The 24,168-nt window shown below is 38.0% G+C and overlaps 2 protein-coding genes across 3 annotated transcripts; both read right to left on the reverse strand.

The window, feature by feature from the left end:
- Positions 1–80: 80 nt before the first annotated feature.
- LOC127794945 (protein ENDOSPERM DEFECTIVE 1-like) lies at positions 81–6,305 on the reverse strand. The gene is made up of 7 exons (XM_052326280.1): positions 6,170–6,305; positions 4,001–5,269; positions 3,535–3,654; positions 2,067–2,183; positions 1,844–1,933; positions 1,084–1,191; positions 81–814 (listed from the first exon to the last, which is right to left on the reverse strand). Exons 2-7 carry the CDS (start codon positions 5,141–5,143, stop codon positions 743–745), a joined length of 1,650 nt encoding a protein of 549 aa, XP_052182240.1. The 5' UTR covers positions 5,144–5,269; positions 6,170–6,305; the 3' UTR covers positions 81–742.
- Positions 6,306–6,337: 32 nt separating this feature from the next.
- LOC127794946 (sodium/hydrogen exchanger 6-like) lies at positions 6,338–24,168 on the reverse strand. 2 transcript variants are annotated; one of them, XM_052326281.1, is made up of 22 exons: positions 23,858–24,163; positions 23,542–23,593; positions 23,351–23,410; positions 23,183–23,207; positions 23,011–23,096; positions 22,801–22,912; positions 18,062–18,124; positions 17,926–17,945; positions 17,750–17,847; positions 17,096–17,124; positions 16,964–16,995; positions 16,812–16,859; positions 16,639–16,699; positions 16,455–16,552; positions 16,292–16,367; positions 16,160–16,179; positions 15,839–15,936; positions 15,647–15,756; positions 13,638–13,721; positions 7,082–7,179; positions 6,892–6,974; positions 6,338–6,712 (listed from the first exon to the last, which is right to left on the reverse strand). In XM_052326281.1, exons 1-22 carry the CDS (start codon positions 24,036–24,038, stop codon positions 6,666–6,668), a joined length of 1,581 nt encoding a protein of 526 aa, XP_052182241.1. In that variant the 5' UTR covers positions 24,039–24,163; the 3' UTR covers positions 6,338–6,665. The 2 variants fall into 2 exon arrangements, with proteins under 2 accessions (XP_052182241.1, XP_052182242.1); XM_052326282.1 differs by lacking the exons at positions 6,338–6,712; positions 6,892–6,974; positions 7,082–7,179 and having other exon boundaries at positions 13,662–13,721; positions 15,831–15,936; positions 23,858–24,168.

Below are 24,168 nucleotides of genomic sequence, written 5' to 3' on the forward strand. Positions count from 1 at the left end.
AAAAGAAACCAAGCAGTGAAGTCACAGGTTTTTTTCTGTTTTTTTTTTTTTCAGTAGAAAAGGTCAGAATGATAAGCTATATATAGGTGTCGAATACGTGTCTGTAGATAGATGGTGTGTGATATATGCACCCAAAAATATACAAATATTCATAGAATTTAGAAACTTTAATTATTCATAGAGTTTAGTCATGTGAGTTGCTTTATTTTGGGTTTAGAGAGTGAATAAAAAATCTGATTAATCCTACCCTCTCTTGCATGGTTATAAAGAATGATGATTTTTTTTTTTTTGGTTATTCATCCTCAACTTGGAAGAAAGAGCATCAAAAATTTAATTTTTGACGTTGAAGTATGATAATTCTTTGGTATTGTCCTTGTAAAATTCAAAGAAATTGAATATAGAGTAAACTTCTTATATCAAGGTAGAAATGTGACAAAATTTCATGATCATCTCGGTCTCTCTGCAAACCAAAGACCATATAGATGATGATCTTCAAGAGATGCGGATAAAATAAATCCTTGATCTCCAACCAAAGACATTGCAAATATGAGAAAAACAAAGATCGGAAGAAAGGAGACGATGATTCATGAATATTACACCTTGGATGGATCAGAGAATTATTATTATTATTATTATGTGTTTGAATAAATGCACAAATGTAAGAGAACATTGGCACACTTGTATGCTTCGAAGAGAAAGCATCCATAACATGCATGAATTGCTATGCTAAAAATTCATCCGGCTATTCTTGCGGTTGAACACGGTCGATTTGGCGTACCTGAATTAGGTGCCCCCTCAAGCTACATTCTTCTACCTGAAAGAACAAGTTTTTTAGGGAATGCAATTAACAAGTTTTTTTGGGTATGCAATTGTTCATATGGCCATAGCATGTGTGATATCTTGTTAGCTGCTAAAAACAATGATGATTTTAACACAATTTGCTGTCAAAAGATGTAGCACAAGTTCCCTCTTGGCGACCCCCCTCTCTACTGCGAGAAAAAATAAATGCTCAAGGACAAACAAGAGACGCTTAAAGGAAGAAGAGGTTTAAGCAGCGGCATTATATATAAATAAAAAGCAAACCTGTATCGTGTATGCATTAGACAAGAGATGCCTGCAATCTTCCATTAGAGCTCTTTCTCCTCCAATCACCCTGGCTAGGTCTGACATCAAAGCATCCATTTCTTCAGCCTGCATCGAGGAAAAGTTAGTTTCATTTCACAACAAAACCAGGTGCACAAAGGGTAATATGATTAAGAATTTATCCTTGTTTTGGAGTTGTCGGTTCTTGGGAGATAGCATATAGTAATCTTTATACCCCCCGTCGTCAAGTTCCAAGTAATATGTGAGATGAAATGGGAAAAATGGAAAATCTGGAAAATCAAAGAATAAAAACACGTGCCACCTATTTTTTATTCTAAATCCACTTCACTGGTAAAGTTGATTCCTTCTTTTATTGGCGATTCAAACAATTTTGAACTGTTTATCAGAACTTTGCTACTGACCACCTCAACTGAAGACTTCTATCTCTATCCATTTCTCAAGTGTTATGGTGCTTTCCCGTTAGCTCTACGTGTCCACGGAGAAAATATTCACGGGGCTTGAAGCAAAACTTCGTTTGAAGCTCCATCCTTCGTGAACAGACACAAAAAAGCAAAAGAAAGAAAACGGTTGAATTGCAATTGTCTTAGAAATTTAATGTCTCATCTGTTCAGTTGCTTCTGCAAAAGGTTGTGTCCAGTGTCTTCCCGTTAGCTGGCTATATACATGTGAGGTTACTTTCTAGGTACTGATCAAAATTCTACTAGTTAATAGGAAAGCAAATGTGTTTCAAACAACTTACCTTTGGGATAAGGGTTTGGACATGTAAACCTATTGTTTCTGCCAAGTTCAACGCCGAATTCAGAGCCTCCCCCATTGCCTTTAAATCAACCTGTAACAAGTCATCTCCTTGTTCAGTGTATCATGGTATGAGGGAACTGGATGCATAAAAGCATATATATATATATATATATATATAAAGCTGATATAGATATAGGAGTTATCCTTAAAACAGGCAAAGCCACCTGAACATTCCCACTGACTGGAAGTTGAAGTGAGGCATTGACCAAAGCATGAATGACTCCCGATAATGAAGATGAATACTCCTCCTCCAAAGTATCCCATTCATCAAGATGTGGCATCTAAAATTGAGTACCCCAACAGAATATGAGAGAGATGTAGTAGACACAATGCATATAGTATATTCAGTAGGTATTGAGTGGGTGTTGGAAAGTTGTACAGTTGCTAGATCATTCATTGTGTATTGAGTAGGTGTTGGAAAGTAAAACAATTGTTAGATTATTCATTGTGTACTTGAGTAGGTGTTAGAAGGAAAGAAAACGATTGTTAGATCATTCATTGTGTACCTGGGCGCAAAAGAAGGGCCTATTTAATGGTGTTGCACAGGAAACTACCTTTCGTATATCACTAGAATACGTGTAGAATTAAAATGAAATAAAATACTGATAGTTATACTGTTTGTAAAGAATAGTACAGTATAATACGTAATTTGCAGAATTAAAAGAACTTTGGCTCACATTTATACTTAGCCATAAAGGCAATCAATTTTTGCTTTACTCTAGAGGTTTTTCAACAAAAATTTAACTAGATTTATATGCTCTAACATCAATATGCAGGAAATTGTTAGGATTATACATTAAAACACTACAGAAATGCAGAGAAAGAGATCGTTTTTATTTTTCATTCCAATTTGCGGAAATTCTAGATAAGTAACTTGATGATTGTTAACCACTCAATACTATTCACTCTAATTCACAAAAATAAAAAATTAAAAAAAATCCATATATGAGGTCTTATATGCTTTGCTGTGCCATTTGGGTCTGTGCATGTGATTGGAGTTATGTAGAATATGATAATATACAAGTTTGACTACCAATATCAAATGACCATAGTATGTTACTTAGCATATATATATATATATACACACACACACACACAAGTTTGACTACCAATATCAAATGACCATAGTATGTTACTTAGTATACACACACACACACAGAGAGCATAACACGATTGTACCTAGCCATCAAGTAGCAGGCACCTAACCATCTGCAAATACCAAAATGAACTTATGCATTCACGACCCTTCACCTCCATAACATTAACTTATCGAGAGACAATTCTTTAAATTCATGAGACTGCATGTATAATCTATTCATGAGTTTGAAAAATATGGACAAGAAGAAAATCTCCAGTCAATTTTGACTTCCAGTATATGTATATTAAATTGACAGTATACGGACCGTAAAATGTTTGTACTATTCATATATAGGTCATTGCTTAAAGATATGTTTGAAATAATTCGTTCAATTATAACTGACTGAGAGTTTTGTCCCGGATATTGAGTTTTTGCCCACAAAATCGTTTGACAGACCTGATTTAAAGTGAATCAATCAATCATACAGAAGCAAGATAACATAAGCTTTACCACAATCAAATAAATAACAGCATTCATTAAGAAATTAGCCTTACCTGAGCATCAAGAAGAGTGTCAAGGGTTTCTGTTTGATGCAGCAGTGCAACTTCAACCCTTTTTCTTTTTACAACATCACGCAAATCTGATATCTTGACTCCTAGAGAATAAAGCTTTTTCTGCAGTGTACAGTAAACTAGCTTAAGAAAATAAGGGAGGTGGAGTTAAATGAAATAGTTTAGCAATTGAAACAACTAGTAGTAGTCCTACTTTTGTTAGCAAAGCCATCCATACATTGATATAATAAGTTGATTCCCCCCAAAATTAGTGGAATTTCATGTGTTGTATGTTTAATCGTAATCCAGAACACTAATTAATCAGGGTAAACTATTTTATCAGGATACATGATTTTGAATACCCAAGCTAGTAAGATTGTTGACCATATGGTGCCAAATAGTGGATACATTAAAATCATACAAGACGGAATTATTTCCAGTAACCACAATAATCACAGAAGCAACAAACCTCGGTTTCCCTTCTCTGGGTATGCATGGATGCCTCTGCTCTTGCATTTGCAAACCTCCATTGCAGATAACAGTTGTGAAGCAATTTCAGATAATGCACTTCTTCTTGATGATTAAAAACCTTCTTTCCCCTCTTTGGATCTGCTCCAAACTTTGAGCCTGGAAGTGGAGGCAGACAAAGGTTTCCAATCTTTGCAGAATAGCTCGTAAAGGGCGTGTGGAGAAATAATGATCGATTTTCTCTGGCTTTGAGGGTATGGAAGATTGATGAATGTTCAGAACTTGACGATGACAAATTCAAAGATCGGGAGCATGTGGAAGAAGAAAACTTTGAGGAATTGCAGCCGGTTACATCACCAATGGCGCAACTTCGCTCTTCCAACAACCGGTCAGATAACGAGTCCACCTCTGGCATGGAAGACCGCAAATCTGGGAGGGACCGTGTCTTGCTGTTTAGGACTGATGATATCGGAGAAGTACTAGTAGATGAATCCGGGCCACTGAATGTTGGAATTTTAGGAGTGAAGTCCTGATTATCGGATTTTCCGTCACGAGAATTAGAGTCCGGAATAGAAGGCTGAGGAGCAGACAACGACATCCCACTCGATTGCAATAGCTTTGCAGCCGCAGTGACTGCTCCATTGGCGAAAGTCGAACGCGCAAGGTTTTCTGTGCCGTGTCTGAACTTCGATGAAGTCATCGCCGCCCTTTCCGTCGCTCCAACTATTGGCGTATCAGGCCTTGAAGAAGGGGTCGCTTTTGGCCCGTTCTCCTTCAGGAGCTTTACGGCACATGCACGCTGCTGCTGCTGCTTCCTTTGAACCAAAGACATTACCGCTGATTTACTTCTATACGATAATCCCATCTGAGTTTCTGATCTCTGAATTGAATCAGGAACGTTCATATCGGCGCAAGAAAAGGGCTCCGGCTGATCCTGTCGTCGCCTCTGCACAGACTTGGAGCGCTGCTGCTGCCTGGAGTTGGTCTCCGGTGGGGCTGGAGTTGAGACTGCCGGCGACTGCATAAACCTCGAGCTCACCTCCCTCACCCTTGGCCGGCGATGAGGAGGAGGAGGAGGCTGCGGAGCCGCCGGGGTGACCTCATCCGCCGATGTCCGAACTTGAGCGGCGATTGCATCGTCCATTTACGCTGGATTCAAATAACGATTGAAAGCAAATCAATCCGAATCGACTCAATTGTATAAGATCTGTCACCGACGACGTGAATTGTGGATTCTGCAGCACGGATCTATCTTCTATCCTCCTTCAAACTGGCCAAGAATCAAGAACCGCGGATTACTGGACTCTCGAATCTGCTGCTATAGATTGAGGGAAAACTACACAAATAAAATATGCAGAAAGATGAGAAGAAGCGGATTCCCATAAATTATTGCACAAATGTTATGAACAAACTAGCCGTTGTGATCCACAACGGATCCAAATTTGAAAATACTTCTTTTAACTTTTAACCTTTATTAATAATGTGGTAAATTCGGTAAGGGTACGCAAATGAATTAGAGTAGCTGAAAAAATAAATCTCTTTTCATTTTTTTTTTTATTATTTCATTTTCCCTGACTGCCACTGATTGTGAATAATTAGGGAATAAGTCAGTAATATTTATCAAGTCTTGTTTTTAAACTTGAATAAATAATAATTAATTAGAGACTAGAACACCAGTAACAAAAAAAGTAGTAAATATTAAAAAATTTACTCTAAAAACAAAAACAAAGTTTAAAAAAAAAGACTAAAGGACGTTCGGGTTAGTTGTTTTGTTTGTTTGTGATGAAAAGTCTTTTTCTAATTTTATTAACAATTTTTTCTAGCTTGATTATCCTTTGCCAATTCTACGCTCTATATATCCTTTCCCAGACCCAACCACATTTTAATTTGTATAAAAATATTTATGGAAGCAATATTTGACAAAGCTGTATAAACATTTCTAAAATTGTATGAAATATAATTTTGACAAAACCGTACAAAGATTTTTATACTGAAATTGAATATAATTAAAATTTCTAACGAACAAAGATCATACGACCCATTTTATTATAAAAGATTTTATACAAGCAATTTGGCGTTTTTGAAGCCGTCCAATATTAGTTTTTTTTTTTTTTTTCCTGTTCTTATTCCAAAATAGCAAGGCTGCAGCTTAGCCCATAGAAAAGAATACCCGTGATGTGACTGGGATGTGCATTCTGGGCTGCGAACCGCTTGAAGCACTTCACTTGTCCCAAGAGAGCTCGAAGTTAAGACGGGCGGGCAGGCAGACTGGTAACAAACTTCAATTACCGACACAAATTTTGAACCAGTGACTAAACTAGACGTGTAGACCCACCTGTTCTACAAGAAATATAACAAAATTGGACCATAATATATGTATATTCTGTACAGAAACATCGAGAATTCTTCATACGATCAATGTACAATACTATTTTTCTCCACCTAGCTAGGATAACTAATTAATGAGTAACCAATACCCAGCCAACTACACTATTACCGGATATAGTTTGTTTGATTTCGTTCTTCATCTCATGGCTTCTGTGTGGCACAATGTTAGTATACTTCTGGTGAAAGAAGAAAGCGAGAAAGTGAGAAATTCATTGTAAAAGCGGCAACGGCATTTCTGTTCTGAAAAAGAAGAATAACTCGAGGCGTTTAAGTTTTAGTTATGCGCGCCCCAAACCACCTCTTCTAGAACTGGGCGCTGCCTCATCTGTTGACATCAAATAACACCACATGTATGTGTTTAATTATATAAGCGAATCCAATAACAAAAAATGAACCACAAATTATTAGGGTTAAGCTGGAGAGTTGGACACCTAGTTAATATCCGTAATTTCTAAATGCATGTTAATTTCTAGGGCTATTAAAGACTCCAGGCTTTAATCTTACCTTGCTCTTCTTCTTCATCTCCACTTTGAGTAGTGAAGAATGGGGTGAGGTAGTTCCTGTCCAATGCTGTAAACGATGGTGTGCTGCACGAAGAATCAAAAGCTAGACACATTAAGAAATGAACGGGAAAATATGAGCTCATATCTTCTCCCTCCTCCCAGGGCACCGGATATGGAACAGTTCCCAGTACCTTTTGCCGAACTCTTTAAGTTTCATCTTGATTCTGTTCCCAGATGATAATTCCCCGTCATATGAAGGGACCATATACCCACTGTTTCCATCGTATGTCTGAAATTTAATTCAAACAAGGAAAATAAGATGTGGACTTGTTACAAGATCAACAAAAATCATTATACTAGACATCAGTGCCTCTTACTGAAACTATTCAATTCCATAGATCTCAATATCTAGAAAGATACTTGCTATGGCTAGAAAGGATGGAAACTATCCCTGCTTCTAAAAGCAAAATTACCTGGTATGCAGATTTTGTTTCAGTATGTAAAATGAGGAGAGAAATGTGTTTTAAAAAATGGAGCCATAGAGTACGCCTATATATAAAATTATAATTTTAGCATCCAAGATACTTTTAAAACTATTTCTCTTCAGAGCTAGGTATCTAATTAAACACTACCAAACTAGTACACTGTTTCTTCAAATTAATTATTCAAAAACACATTTCTTGGGCATGGTATTTTTAATACTTCTCATGAATAGATTTTAGTTATTATATTTGATTTTCAGTAATGCTACTTGGACACTCCACTTTGACATTTGGGGTGACATTCGTGTATTGATGCATCTTACTATGTGTCATATCAATGCAAGTGTACAATATATCAATACAAAATGTCATGAAAAAAGTCAAGTGTCAAATTGATGTGTCCCAAGTAACATTTCCATCTGATTTTCCCCTCTTAAAGAAATTATTTAAAAGAATAAAATGAAAAATATATTGTGATTGCATTTCTTAGTAGCAGCACCTACCCAGAACAGCAAACCACTTTAAAGGAGGTGACCAGCACAAGACAGACTCAATCATCCAAAAAAGAAAAAAATAATAAAATAATAAGCAGGAGGGTTCCCGCTATCTACATACAAGACAGACAATCGTCCAAAAACAGCACAACAGCAGAAAAGGCAAATAGTTGTGTCCACCCTCAATCCACCCCAGGAAAAAAAGGGGTGGGGGGTAGATACGGATAAAATCATTAAACAAAACAAAGAACTTTATTTCCTTGAAGGTTCTCCTATTGCTTGATTTCCGAATATTTCATATGATGCACGAATGGATAATCACCCAAACAGAACATAATCAGGTAGGCGGGTGCTCCACCAATACCTCTGCAATGGCTCAGTACATGTCCAGTGTACCCTATGAACATGGCCAGTGTCACTTTGCATTCATTATTGGTGGTGAGAATGGCACAATGCATAGTCCACACAAAGAAGCCAACTTGTATAGAGGTGCTCATATTCCACTCTGCTTCCAAGAAAACCAGAATTTTTTTTTTTATCTCTAATGGTTCCAGAAAGAGTCATCTAAAAAGGTCTCCCTGGTCACGGCACCAATCTGTCCACTGCCTGTTGATCACAAGATAATTCTGAAGCAAGTCTCAAAAAAACTGACCAAGGAGCCAACTTCTTAGTTTGGGAATTTTCATCCTAACTGTGGGGACCACAACCATCCCAAAGGAGAACTGAGAAATACTTTTCCCTCCCCACCTTTTTTGGCTGAGAGCAAGCTTAGAAAAGATGATGAAATTTCTCAAACAAGAGCCTGTGGGCTTACCAGCTTAGCAACAATTCAACTGAAACATAACTCTTAATTCGTCCCCAACTTTAAAGTGAACATAATTAGAAAAATCTCCCCAAACCCTCACAATAGCATCTAGAGGCTAACTCCACAAGAAGTTGAGATCCTACCTCTAGACCCTCCCCCTGACATTAAGGTAGGACTCTCCTCTAGAACCTGTCAAGTTCCCCAGCAAATCTCCACAAAAATGCCCTCCTAATTCCCAGCCCACACCATCCTTACACCCTATATTGGAACAAAAACATATCATGTTTTCAGACATACAAATTTGGTATTACAATTTGTTCTTGACCAGGTAAGTTTTTAAATGAAATATAAATCTTTTGTTTAATATTTCTCATACTAATCCAACACACTGAATGACCAAAAAAATTTATCCATTCTCCCCCTTCTTTGATTCTATTTCTTCCCCCATGTGTGTGTGTTTTGTACTTTTGCAAAACGAATGGTGCGCTAGAATTCATTCAACTGACCTCACATAGTGTGATAAAGGCTTGATATGTTGTTGGTGTTTGGTTGTCCTTTCTTACATTTCTTTGTCATCTTTCCCAGACACAAAGAAGAGGGGCACATGCCCCCAAGAAACAGGTCAAATGATTGGGTCACGATAAGTTGGAATTCACACTAGCAGATCATGGGTTCGATTCCTTGCTCTGCACAGTGAGGCAAAACCTCTATCTGCGATTTACCTCCTCTGCTGAAATCGAGGACACGAGCAGCGGGGGAACCGCACAAGGGTAATAATGCCAAGAAGAGGGGCACCTGCTTGGGTCTACAAAGATGTAGATCAGTTACTAAACTATAATCAAGGAATCAGAAACAACAACATATCTAGCCCTTATCCCACTATGTGGGGTCGACTACATGAATTCTAGATTTTCATATATTTCTATCTTTTGTCATATCTTCATTTAAGTCTATACATTTCATATCAAACTTTAATGTATCTTTCAAAGTCTTCTTGAGTCTACCTCTTACCTCTTTTTTTGACTAATTATTCCATTTTATCAACTCTCCTCACAGGAACGTCTTTTGGTCTTTTTTCTCACATGACCAAACTATCTTAGTCTAGTCTCTCTTATCTTCTCCTCGATTGGCACTACTTCTACCTTATTACAAATAACCTCATTTCTAATTTTATCTTTTCTTGTATGGCCACACATCCATCTTAGCATCCTCATCTCCACTACGCTCGTCTTTTACTCATGCTAGTATTTGACTACCCAATATTTTGAGCCATACAACAAAATTGGTTTTATAATTGTCCTATAGAATTTTTCTTTTAGTTTTAATGGGATCTTACCATCACATAACACCCCCAATGCATTTCTCCATTTTAGCCAACTTGCTTTATTCTATGTGTGACATCCTCGTGAATTTCTCCATCTTTTTGAATCACTGATCCCAAATATCGAAAATGATCTTTTCTTTGTATGATTTGGTCTTCCAATTTTATTATAACATCCTTTACTCTTGCATTCTTACTAAATTTAAATTCCATATATTATGTTTTCCGTCTACTTAATTTAAATCCATTAGATTCTAAATTGTTTCTCCACAACTCAAGCTTAGTGTTCACTCCCTCTTTTGTTTCATCCACCAACACTATGTCATCTGCAAATAGCATACACCAAGGTACTTTTGTCTGAATGTGTTTAGTGAGTTCATCCATTACTAAAGCAAATAAGTATGGACTTAGTGTAGAATCTTGATGCAGTCCCATTGTAATTTTAAACGGTTTCATATTCCCTCCGCATGTTCTGACCCTTGTCTCTGCACCGTGATACATGTCCTTAAGAACTTGTATATGGGCTATTTGGACTTATTTTTTCTCTAAAACCCTCCATAATACTTCTCTAGGGACCCTATCATAGGCCTTTTCTAGATCTATAAACACCATATGCAAGTCCTTCTGATGATCCCGATACCTTTCCATTAGGCGCCTCAGTAGGTATATAGCTTCTGTTGTTGATCTACCAGACATAAAACCAAACTAATTTTCCGAGACGTCTGTTTCTTTTCTGAGCTTCTACTCTATTGTTCTCTCCCAGAGTTTCATGGTATGGCTCATTAACTTAATTCCTCTGTAATTTTCACAGTTTTGAACATCTCCTTTGTTCTTGTATATAGAAACGAAAGTACTCTTCCTTCACTCATCTTGCATCTTTTTTGATTTAAGGATCGCGTTAAATAATTTTATTAGCCAGGAAATGCACTCTTCTCCCATGCATTTCTATGCTTCTATTCGTATATTATCTGGTCCCACAGCCTTATGATTTTTCATCTTTTTTAATGCTTGCCTTATTTCTTTTGAACTTCTACGTCGATAAGATGTATAGCTCACATTCCCTTCGAAGTTACTAAGATGTCCCAACCTAACTCTTATGTCCCCACCATCATTGAATAATTTTGTGAAATACTCCTTCCATCTCTCCTTAATCGCTCCCTCATTCACTAATACATTTTGGTTTTCATCTTTTATGCATTTCACTTGGTTTACGTCCCTTGTTTTTTTTTTTTTTTTTGCTTTAACTAATTTATATATATCCCTTTCTCTATCTTTTGTATCAAGTCGTTTATATAGATTCTCTTATACTTTTGATCTTACTTCACTAACAGCTCTTTTTGCTTTTTTTTTCACTTTTTTATAATTTTTTAGGTTTTCTTCATTGTTGCACTGATATACAGCCTTATAGCAAGTTTTCTTATTTCTGATTTTCAATTATACCTCTTCATTCTACCACCAAGATTCCTTAAGGTTTGGGGCTCTACCATTTGTCTCTCCAAGGACTACCTTTGCGTGCTTCGCAGGGCAGTAGCCATTTCCCTCCACATTTGGTTTGCCTATTCTTCTCCATTCCATTCCCTTCTACCCCTTAATTTTTCTTTGAACATTAATTGTTTCTCCCCTTTTAAATCCCACCACCTAATTCTTGGATTTTGTTTTATGTGATTTTTTCTCTTCCAATTTCTTACTTGAATGTCAAGTATCAAAAGTCTATGTTGAGTAGTCAAACACTCTCCCGGTATCACCTTACAATCCCTACAACACAACCGATCCTCTTGTCTCATGAGGAAGTAATCTATTTGGGTGCTTGATATGACATTTTTATATGTGATTAAGTGTTCGTCCCGTTTTTTGAACCTAGTATTGGTTATGATGAGTCCATATTGCATAGCAAAATCTAGAATAGACTTACCCTCATTATTAATTTTTTTGAATCCATACCCTCCATGTACCTCTCTATAGCCGTTTTCGTCTCTACCCACATGACCATTTAAGTCACCTCCTATAATCACTTTCTCTCATCTTGGTACCATTTGTATGAGTCCCTCTAGATCCTTCTAGAATTTTGCGTTTATCTCCTCACCTAACCCCGCTTGTGGTGCATATGTACTAAAGATATTCACAGTCATTCTTCCTAAACCAACCTTTATCATAATAATCTTATCCCCTATTCTCTTTACATCCACTACCTCATCTACTAAGCTTTTATTCATAATAATCCTCACTCTATTTTTTGCTCGATCATTTCCTGTATACCATATTTTATATCCAGTTTCTGATAAAGTTTTTGTTTTTTTCCCTAGCCATCTCGTCTCTTGAAGGCACATAATATTAATCTTTTTCCTAATCATCATATCTACCACTTCCATAGCTTTGCCTGTTAATGTTCCTATGTTCCATGACTCAATCCTTAATCTATGATTTTGGCTTTGACTTTGAATTTGATTTTGTTTTTGATTTTAGACTAACTTCTTTACCTGCATCCGTCCAAGCAAATGCGAGGGCCTTTGCTCATTTGTCACTACATCCGGATGTCGATGTAACGGCCCTAGCTCACTTGACACTACACGCGGGCAGTGTAGCGTGTCGCTATAAAGGGTTACGCCCCAACAGTTTTTCATAGTTTGTTTAGAGTTCATGTTTTTTGATCCGACTAAGTTTTACGTTGGTTGTCGGTTACCTAACACAACCCTTCTCCTTTATCCGGGCTTGTGAAGAAAAAATAAATAAATATTTGTAACTTAGAAGATGGATGCTGCTGTTTGAAAGTAGTTGGCTTCTATATGTGAAACATAGATTCACACCCTGTGCCATTCAAAAGCATATCAATTTACCTAACAAAAAATATAAAAACTTATGCAACCTTACTATATTGACAGGAACACCAACCAAACCTCGCCCCCAACAATCCCACCCCCCCCCCCCCCCCCCAAAACACACAAACACACAAAAAAAAAAAAAAAAATTCCCCAGGCCCACTAGCTGGCTCAGCTCAGGAAGAGCTCTCTAAATTAGGCTCTAAAGGCCGGGAGAAAATGATGAGGCCTACAGCAGTTACAGTGTTAATTCTCTGTTTTGTTGTTATCCATCACTTGTGGCTGTCAGAAATTGAAGATGTGACTGAGCGCTCACTTGGCTGCTGGATTTACATCAATGTTTTAAATACAGTTCCATGGAATAAGAGCTACCTGGTGTAAGTTTACATTCATGGGGACTTTGCTTTAGCCATGCCAGAATAATGAAATCAGGATATTAAAAGGTTGCACATAAAAGAAAAGAACTATTATTAGAATTAACTTTTTCCAATACAAGAAACACACAAGAACTACAAAACTCTTCATGTATTCTGACACAATTCGTATAACATCAGAATATAACTCACAAGTGAACTTGAAAAGCATTCTTGAAGACAAAATGCACGGCCTAGAAACTATCACGGAGAGACAACCATGAGAAAGAGGGGCAAATCAGTTAAACTCTGGGGGAATAATTCATGTTTAATAGAATGAGTGAATGATTCATCATTAATAGAAATAGGTAGGATTGCTAGAAGGAAGTTAATAGATACTAGGTCCAACTGATGGGTCAATCCTATAGCACTGAATGTATGAAACCAGCATGAAAACGATCCTTTTTAAAACTTACTTCACCCAAAGGGCCATCATGTCCATCACCTACAACTTGTAGTGCTTCCAGCATGGTCCCTGTTGATCCTCCAATCAGTAACACCTGCAACAATTAGAAATAAATCACATGAAGACAATGTACAATAATATAAAAAGTAATCATAGCAGCTCTGCTAGTACTTATGCAAGAAAACCCATGGATATCTGCACAAAAAAAAAAAATGATCAAGTTAAGACTGTTAAGATAATCTATGCAATTTGTCCACATAATCTATTATTAATAATTTTTTTACATGATCTGAAAGTTTCCTTAATGGATTGATATGTCAATTTCATCAGAAGGTAAGCACCATGGACAGAAAATTTCCCAAATTTGTGAGGGAACATAAAAAAAGAAAATTTAAAGGGCTGGCTTATTTAATTGAGCTGCCACCTGACCTACAACTTAGCTCACTTTTTAATGTGTTTGACACCCATTTGAGGGATTTGATAGGGAAAGTTGCCACAGTTATTGATCAAGTTAATTATTTTCCTGCAAGATTTTAAGTTCGTGATTGATGTTAAATACATGAAGCCAAGGAGAGGAAACTAGAAACCAATATATAGGCGATTCCTAAGTGGTCACGTAAAAGCACCTGGACTGCAAAAAGAAGCGATGACAAAAAAAAAATAGATGTGGACATGCATGCTGAAGCTCACAAAATTTTCAATTCCAATAAGGCTTGTTTTCCAAAGCAGGGAGATTGATGCAAGAGCGTTAGAGAAGTCCATCCATTATTTAGTTTAAATGGCTTCCATGCGACATAGTTTTATTTAGTTTCTGGTCAGCAATTATGTTCTATTTTCTTTTTGAAAAGGTCAAGTGACAAGCATGTCAACATTGCTTGCTATATCTTGTTTTGCTGGCACCTGATTTTTCTTCCTTCAACTCATGCAATCAAGCCCTTTTCCCCCCTCCCCCCCACCTTATTAAGCTAATCCTCTAGATTGGCTGACATGGTGGTTCTTTTGACAAAGCCTATGGAACCAATATATTTGGCTTCTTGGCCAGTTTGCCTGGAGCATTGAAAGTTCCAAGAAATGAAATACAAATCTTCTAGATCTGAACCTCAAGGTTTCTGGTTCTTTTGGCTTGTCCAAGAGTCATTAAGATGAGTGTATAGTTGATTAATTGCATGACAATGGGACTCTAATACCCAAGTTACAGTTTTATCTGTATCTCGGAGAGAATGTGGATATTTCAATTGGATCCATATCGCTAATAGGAATTATGTTTGTCTCTCATTCCTTTTATTTTCTCAATAAATTAACTCTTTCCCCTCCAAATTGATCTTTATGGATTGAATAAGAGATAATAGTAAATGTTAAGTTAGAGACTTGGAGAAGTGGTCTTCAATCAAAGGAACTAAAACGGATAGGAATTTAAATAAATACATGGCTGTAATTTTAGTAAGTATAAACAATGGGATCACTAGTTTTGGTGATCAAGAAATATTAAACAGAGAATAACTTTGATACCTAGGCTCAATCTTACATATGGATAGAGAGAATTGGTATTGAAGCTAAGCTACTTAAAGAATTTAGACAAGATGGAATTGCATTAATGAGAACAGTAAACATATATAAGCAATTAAAAGAAACTCCATTTTCAAATGTCAAAATTTTCTCTTTGTTAGTTCCTTACTTTTGTTGAATTTCATGTTCCTGCTCTATAGGATCTGCGTCAATTTTAAAAGCCACTTGGTGCAAAAGGATGAGAAGACAGAAATCCTCTAAATAATATCGTGCTTTATAAGAGTTCTTATATGGGGTAATATTTTGAAAACTTTTTGATGACAATAAGCCTCCCTCAAATAAATTCATATTGTAAGGACCCCATGTCATATAGGATTTTATAGGATAATATGTGAAAACATCCTTTTTGGAAAACCAAAAAATAAAAAAGAAACAAAAGAAAACAACAAAACAAAAAGAATATCTAAGTAGAATATTAAGGCTTTGGTTTCTCTAAGCAAGCAAGATGCCTACCGTTAGAACAACTATGGCAGTGGTTGCTGTGAATATTGTCTGACCATGCCCCTCTGGGAGATCATGAACTGACTGTAGAGCCAGGGCAAAGGCCATAGCCCCTCGGAGTCCTATTCATGGACACAATTCAAAGGTTATTGCAATATTCAAAAAGAATCAACTAGTATAATCAGCAGAGTCTGACCTGCTTACCACTGTACCAAAGTGCTTTCTGATGTTTCACAGGTATTTGTCGATGTGCAGGTCGAACCATATTCACCAGGTATGCACAAGAGAAAACATTTGCAGCCCTTCAGAAAACAATTGCAGAACTGCTTTACTAATTCTGTTGCAATAGCCTCACTATTATACCACCCAAATACTAAAAGCATGAACAATATTGCAATAATGTAGTTAACATGCATCAAAATGGCTTAAACATTGTCACAACACATGCAATAGTCAATATGAGACGTCAAAGAGAATAATTATCTCAAGTTAGATCATAAAGCTTGCCAAAATTGAGTAAGATACCTTGCAACTCCAATGAATAACTGAGAAAATCATGAAGCAAGTTAAGGAACTTGGTGGTCAATTTAACTTAAAATTAAAAAAAAAAAAAAAAAGATACTGCTATTTTATCTGACTAGTGATTATAGAGGATACAATTGAAAAAAAGATGAATCCAACGTGGGACCAGCTATGCTGTTCCATAGCAATATCAAATCCCATGTAAATAAATCTGGTAAAAAAAAACTTGTTAGACAGGAGTGGAAGAAATTAGAGAAAATGGTGAATTGTGGTTAAAGAATCAGGTGCTCTCCCTTACACAAATGTTTCTGCCAACGATGATATCAGATGAAAAAAAGCAGACACAAATCGCTGAGAATTGTCTGACAAATTGGAGTAAGTGTAGTGCTTCATAACCTAAACAATACATAAGCAGTGTTAAAATCATAATACCCCCAACAAATCATTGACGACTATATCAGAAACCTTGTGTATTCACTCACAATTCCTGTGAACAATATCGATACAATACCAGAGAGGCCAAGGCCTTCAGCTAGCATGTATCTGCAAGCAAAAGAAAATCATATATGCACACATCAATACAAGTGCCAAGAACAAGTACCAGTTCAAATGAATTTTGCTTTATAACACATAGAAAAGCCTTAGAAATGCTTACGAGAAATAAGGGAAAAGGACAAAAAGACAGCACTCCAAGTTCTGAAGGCTACATAAAGAATGGCCAAAAGAACAAAAAACACTTCAATCAAGGTACTAAATAAAAGGCTAGAGCAAACTCAAGACAAACACAGAAATGCGTGATGTACTCACTTGTCAATATCTAAACCTGCATACTTGAAAAGGTTCTGGAGGTTAAGGCTTCATAACATTCTTAAAACAGATGTAAAAATTGGTTAAGCATGCTAAGGATGTAGAAGAATAGGCATGAGTTTAAGAGGATATCAAAGCAGAAATGAATCCGACTCCAACCCCTGTAAAACCAATAGCAGTGCCTTATAAGTAATCTTGACAGAAAAGTCTCAGACAAAGTATAAAGAAAAAACAGTAACAGGTACAAATCAGACAAGTATCAGACAAACTCAATATATAGTCAAAGGCATAACAATTAAGAAACAAATATACTATGCACCTGTTTTCACCACGACAAGACATGCTTTTGTTTGACAGATAGTACAAGAAAACCATACATACTTTACCTGATGTCAGTTCAATCACGCACTATACTTTTACATCTTGGACATAAAAGGTTGTGATAGAAGATCAAGATGAAAATTCTGTGAGTGTGCATGTTAGCAAAATAATACAATTTTATTATCCAGCTAGTTTTTGGAGACCAAAATAGAAGGCCACTATCACTCAGCAAGATATAACCAGTGAACAAGGCACAGAAGGCAGTAAGAATTCATAAAATAGGCAAGGCTATTAGGAACAGAACAAATGAATGGCCAATGGAGAAAACAAAAAAACTTTTCATAGAAAGTTCAGTGGTAGAACATTTATCAGTTCTTTGGCCAAAATTCGTGATGTTTTATTATCCTGAAAGACTAGAAATTTGAGCTACTCTATTCTCTTTTCAAGGTTGATCTAGGGATTAACCTGATGACATAGAGCCAACAAAGGTCTCAAGAAATCTGACGACAACGACAAGAAAATTCTGTCTGGATGATGCATGGCTTTGTAAAAGCGACATTGTCCTACAAAACAGTAAACTTCTTGAATTAGAACTAGAACTCCAGAAAAATTAACTATCAGCCATGTATAAGTTATCATACCTGTACAAGGAAATTGCCATCTTGCAAATGTGCAACATACAAAAAGATCATGTCCCCAGTTAACACTTTTCATCTTTCAGAAAAATATAACCTCCAATAAACAGTAGAATTAGAAATATATAAAATATGAACTTACGGCATCATTTAGAACAGATTCCCCAAAGACCAAGGCATAAAGGTTCGTGTCTGTGCCAAGTTCCTACAGTATATCGTAGATGTCATATTAAGTGAATCTCATTTAAGAATGGAACGAAGAATATTGGTGAAAATACCAAATAGGGCCTATCCTCTGAAGAAGTTCATAAAAAATTCTAATTATATATCAGTGCAGGAAGAAAATTTCATACAAGATATACACAAAAATACAAGCAACCAAGTCAGGTGATAATTGCTATGTTCAGAATCCTACTACATGTTAGCAAAAGGGTAAACATTTAACGAATTTGGACAACTATCAAAAGACTCTGAGTTGCGTTTGTTGGAATAAATGATTGATTAGCTGTCAATTAGCTATTAGACTAGCTATGATTAGTAGACAAGTAGACAACTAGGTCTTAATTCTAGACTAGGAGTAACTTTAGCATTAATTTTAGGAGTATGTTTTGTACATTCATACTATAAATCGTAATAGAAAGAGGCTAAACCTCATCAAATTCTCTAACTCAACATGGTATCAAATCAATCATACAAACCCTAGATCTAGCCTTCACTGCATAAGTTTCCTCCACCTCCGGCATGCATCCCCTTTCTTCTAGCAGTGGTTGTTTCCTCCCCAACATGCAATCTCCATCACCGCTATAGCTGCCTCTAGCGCTTCGTTGCCTCGCTAAAGAGATTCTATTAGATCTCATTTGGATCTGTCGGATCTAGAAGAGATCTCATCCAAACATCGCTATTGATCCTGATTCACACGCGACCGCCGTCATTGCCCTCCGCCACAGCATCGCAACCTGCGATCGTCATTGCAGTCCGCTGTAGCAACCGCCATTTGCCATTGTAACCCGCCACTGTCGTCACCGTTGCCATAGCATCCCACGACTGTCGTCCTCCTGCTGCAGCTCACAGCATCTCAAAGCCTTCTTCCGGCCAGATCTGTCCGCCATCACCCTCGATCCACCCAGATTCAACCCATGACCACGATTGCTACAGGAAGCCGTAGCCGCTGACCTTCAGATCTAGACCAAACCTGTTGTTGCTACCATCTCCCGTCGGCCGTCAGCCATCAGATCTAGCCGCGTCTTTAAGATCTATGCTGTTCTTGACCTCCTCAGCCTTCACCACCCCAATACATCACGTTTTGGGCCTTTGAAGAAGGAGCCAGATCTAGTTTGTCTGGCCTCAAGGCCAATGCCTTAAAAAACAATTGCTTCGTCTCTTATAGAGATGAGTCCTTAAGGGAGAATATTTTGATTGTTGTGGGTTTCCAGAGAGGTGTGTTGCCTATGCGATACTTGGGGATGCCTCTTCTTTCCACCAAGTTATCTTATGGGGATTGCCGACCTATCATTGTTGCCTATGCGATACTTGGGGATGCCTCTTCTTTCCACCAAGTTATCTTATGGGGATTGCCGGCCTATCATTGATAAGGTTAAGAATAAGATTTGTTCTTGGCAAAGTAGGTTGCTCTCCTTTGGGGGTCGCCTTCAGTTAGCGTATTGGGCCTCTGTGTCTATTTTGCCGAAATGGGTGATCCATGAGATTGAGCAATCAATTCGTAATTTCTTATGGAGTGGTGATGACGTTGACCCCCATAGAGCTAAAGTGGCTTGGCAGGAGATCTGTTGCCCCAAGGTGCAAGGGGGTCTGGGTCTCAAGCCTCTCTATGTCTGGAATCAAGGCCTTGTTGCCAAGCTAATATGGTTTTTGCTCTCAGACAATGGGGAGTCTTTCTGGGTGAAGTGGGTGCATACCTATCGAGTTAAGGAGGCATGTTTCTGGCTCCTTAAAGTGTCGTACACTCGTACGCTTGTCCGTGGTACTGGAGGAAGCAGCTCTCCCTAGGGGAGTTGTGCGTCCTAGAGTGGGGTGGAAAATTAGGGGACAGTCGTAGCGTGTTCCTATGGCATGATCAATGGCACCCTTTGGGTGTGTTTATTGATCGTTTCTCTCACCAATTGCCTCGGCAATTAGGTATCCATACCTCGGCCAAGGTCTCTGATTTCATTGAGAATGGCACTTGGAATTGGCCTAACCTTTTCCCCTATCCAGCGTACGATCTTATTAGGAATCACCTTCCTAGTCTCCCCCACGTTCAACGCCGGGACGAGAATTCTTGGCTCCCAGCTGAGAAAGGTGTTTTTTCGGTTAGGGTTGCTCTTAAGGACTTCCAGGATCAGCGCCCCCGGGTCCATTGGCATAGGCCCGTGTGGTCGTTGGAGTGTATTCCAGCTCATTGTTTTATTCTGTGGTTAGCAATTCGGGAGCGTCTTTCTACACTTGACCGTATTAACCATTTTTTGTCTTTTCCGAATAGATGTTTCCTTTGCAGGATGAATGCAAAGAGACATAGTCACATTTTCTTCGAGTGCCCTTATTCCAGAGAGGTGATGACATTCTTCCGCATATCAAAGAAATTCAATTTGCCTTGGCGTCGATGGGATTCTGGAGTGCTTTGGGCTGCTACAAGATGGAGTGGTAAGGGTCCGTGGCAAGTGGCAAACAGACTGATGCTTCATGCTTTGATGTATTTCATCTGGAGGGAGCGCAATAACAAGTGCTTCTGTGATCAGGAGAGATCTGCCTCTCAGTTGGCTCATCAGATTCAGTGCGCTGTGTGGGCCCGTTTGACAACTCTCTGACTCAAACCGTCTATTCACAGTTATGCTCTTTGTCATATTTGGCGTCTTCCGAGGGACCAGGTTCTCCCTCCCCATTGAGTTGCTGTTTGCTTGTTGCTGGAGGCTGGCTTTTGTGATCTTGTTCAACACCAGTCCCTTCGGTGCCTTGTGTTCGATGTTGCCTCTCCAGTTGAGGCTCGCTTCGTTTGCAGTTTTCCTGCTCATGATTAGTACAGCAGGCTTGTTCTTCCGTGATGGATTGTTGCTTTTGATCACTTCTAGGCTTTTGTTTATTTTCTATGCATGTCTTTTATTTTGTTTCTTCCTATATTTTTCTTTTTTTTAGCTTTTTTTTCTTTTTTTTGGCCCAGTGGGTGATCGTTGTTATGTTCATGCCCCTAGTTTTTGGTCGGTCCGAGATATGCCTTGGCCTTAGCTTGTAGTCGTTTCAGTTTTGGTTTATATTCTATGAATCTCTCACTTACAGAAAAAAAGAAGAAGAAGCCAGATTTTTAATCTGTGAGGAGTCAAAAGCACTCCTTCAAAAGGAGCAAGCTGCTGCCCACTCAGATCCAATCCAGATCTGGGTCGACCCGCTAAGCACAATCCATTCCAGATCTGTTAATCCTAGATCTGACCCATCAGACCAGATTTGACCTGCCAGAATTGTCAGACCCATCTGAACCAGATCCACTCTAGTTCCAACAGATCTTCCATTAAAGATACTTCAAAAACTACCTTCCATCTAAAAATATGGAGAGTCCTTATGACAAATCTGCCATTGAAGACGCTTCCAAACTGCCTTCCATCCAAAATATGGAGAGCCCATCATCTTCAATCACTTTCAGATCTAAATCTGCAGGTTTCTCTTCTCCTTTTTCTCCTTCACCTATCATTACTTTTGACAAACTAGTTGGAAGTAGCAATTACATGTCTTGGACTGCCTCTGTTGAGTTATGGTTCATGGTCCAAGGAATGGAAGATCACTTGAGTAAGAAAGTCGATGACATTCTTGCTGTTGAGAGAGCAATGTGGAAGAAAATCGATGCTCTTCGTCAATTCAGTCGATCAACTGGCAGACGTCTTCACTAAATCTTTTCGGGGTCCTCGTATTGGTTTTATCTCTAACAAGCTTGGTGCATATGACCTATATACTCTAGCTTGAGGGGAGAGTGTTGGAATAAATAATTGATTAGCTATCAATTAGCTATTAGACTAGCTATCATTAGTAGACAACTAGGCCTTAATTCTAGGAGTAACTTTAGCATTAATTTTAGGAGTATGTTTTGTACATTCATACTATAAATCCTAATAGAAAGAGGCTAGACCTCATCAAGTTCTCTGATTCAGTAGCGTTGAACAAAATATTGCTAGTACAAAGAAATTTATACTAAATAAAGGAATAAGTAAAATCCTGGCAGCCAACACACACACACATCTATATATATATATATATATATAGAGAGAGAGAGAGAGAGAGATGCAGCTGAGAGGCATACCTACCTAAGAACCCCAAACTCTTTTAGAAAGGTTGAATGTGCTCAAATATGTATAGACATTCTGATACATGTTGATCATGCACCCAAATGTGCTATTTTATTACTTTCAGAAGCAAACGTATTTTCTGCACTTTTGGGACCTCGATATTAAGTTTCACCAAGCAAGGAAAAGTAGAAGTAGTAACACTGAACTCAAGAAACCTTGGTCGTAAGCAATTTCTGGTTTCTGTTAAAGTTGCTAATACTTTTTCTTTGCCATTAGTTTGTCGCCCCATTTGTTCCAACAAAAATGAATTACAGCAGCCATCAAAACAGGCAACAGCTTTAGGATTCATGAAGAAAATGTACCACAATTGTCAGGACTAACAAACTTGTAACTTTTGTAAAAACTAACAGATCTTAATCCAATAAAAACTAGGCTAAAAAGTATCAAGCCTATCAAAATGAGAGTGATTCTGCTTCCCATTGTACATGGAGATCATCTTCCTAAAACAGTTTCAGTAGCCATAACAACTGAACAGAGAAGTCAATCAGAAACAGGTTCATCCTGAAAAAGGAAACATGTTCTCAGAAGAATAAAGAGTAGGGCACTAAATCACCTGAAATATGGATAGAACAGTTACAGGATCTGTTGCTGAAATAAGAGCACCAAACATCAGGCATTCCAAAAATGGAAGTCTGTACATGAGATACATCAAACCGCCAAGGTAACTGCAAAAGAGCGACACCAAAACAATAATTCTCAGGGGAGGCCAAAACTTGAGGACAAGAACAAAGCTAGTGATGAAGGTGAACAGAGAGGCACTCACACCAAAACACCTGTAACAATTGAAGCTATGAATGTTCCTAAAATAGCAAATGTAACAATGGCTCCAAAGTTTGAGAAGAATGGTTTCTGCAATGGAGCAGATTACATAACATGGAAGTAAAACGCATAGCAATTGGACGGCGAGTAGTTTCAAAGGCAAGATAGAAACTTACAGGTGACAGACTGAATCCTGACTGAGTGAGAACAAAAAGGGTCAAGGGAAACAATTTTGTAACAGCCAATTTAGCAGTAAAGCAGTAGAACCAGTAAAGGAGTATATAGATCACAGGGAGGAAATGGTACTTAAGGAAAGAATCAACCATCGAATCAAGTATGGATATAATATGATTGGAGGCAATAGGAAGAGGAAGAAGAACTCTTCATGGAAGTTAAACCATGTCCTGCAAAATAAATGAAAAATAAAAAGCACGTTTACCATGTGAGGGTGTAATTTTAGTATGGAACTGGAGCGGCATTATTCTAGAAATGGCACGTTGGTTTGGGGGAGTAACTCGTAAAACGATGTAACAACCTGATGTTAGTTTCCGTATTTGAGATGTTGGCAAGCCCACCAACGATTAAACCTACGGGAAATAATGTAAACAGAGACGTTACACTTACACAAATCAGAACTACTGCGGGAAATCAAAATCGCCACGGAGAACATAAAAGAGTTAATTAATCTATCCAAAATTGACAATCAGAAGAAATATATGTGAGAATTGAGGGGAGACCTACTTGAAATGGAATTTGAAGTGACCTATTAAATTAGGGTAACAAAAAACATAAATTTATGGCGTAAGCGGAAAGGAGGAGGAGGATCGATCAAGAATGGAGAGAGTAGTGACCAATTAAGAGAGAGGCGCTGGCTTCGGGAAGATAATAGAATCTGTGACGACGCAGAACATGGCCGAGGACGAAGGAGAGGACCAGCATCATGATCTGAAGAAGGATCCCGACTCCAGCTGCTTGTTGCTCTTTCCCTGGACTTCCCCGCGCATCAGGCGGAGATACTTGCAGCTCGTCCATGCCGACGCCGGACCGGACGTTTGACGATGGAGCTTTCGACGACCACTGCGAACGCAACGCTCGTTCCTTCTCAACTCACCCAACTTCTGGTCTCAACTAATATGGGACGGGACGACGGGACGGGGATTGT

Source organism: Diospyros lotus, chromosome 2 (genome assembly GCF_014633365.1).
Source record: "Diospyros lotus cultivar Yz01 chromosome 2, ASM1463336v1, whole genome shotgun sequence".
Taxonomy (NCBI): Eukaryota; Viridiplantae; Streptophyta; class Magnoliopsida; order Ericales; family Ebenaceae; genus Diospyros; species Diospyros lotus.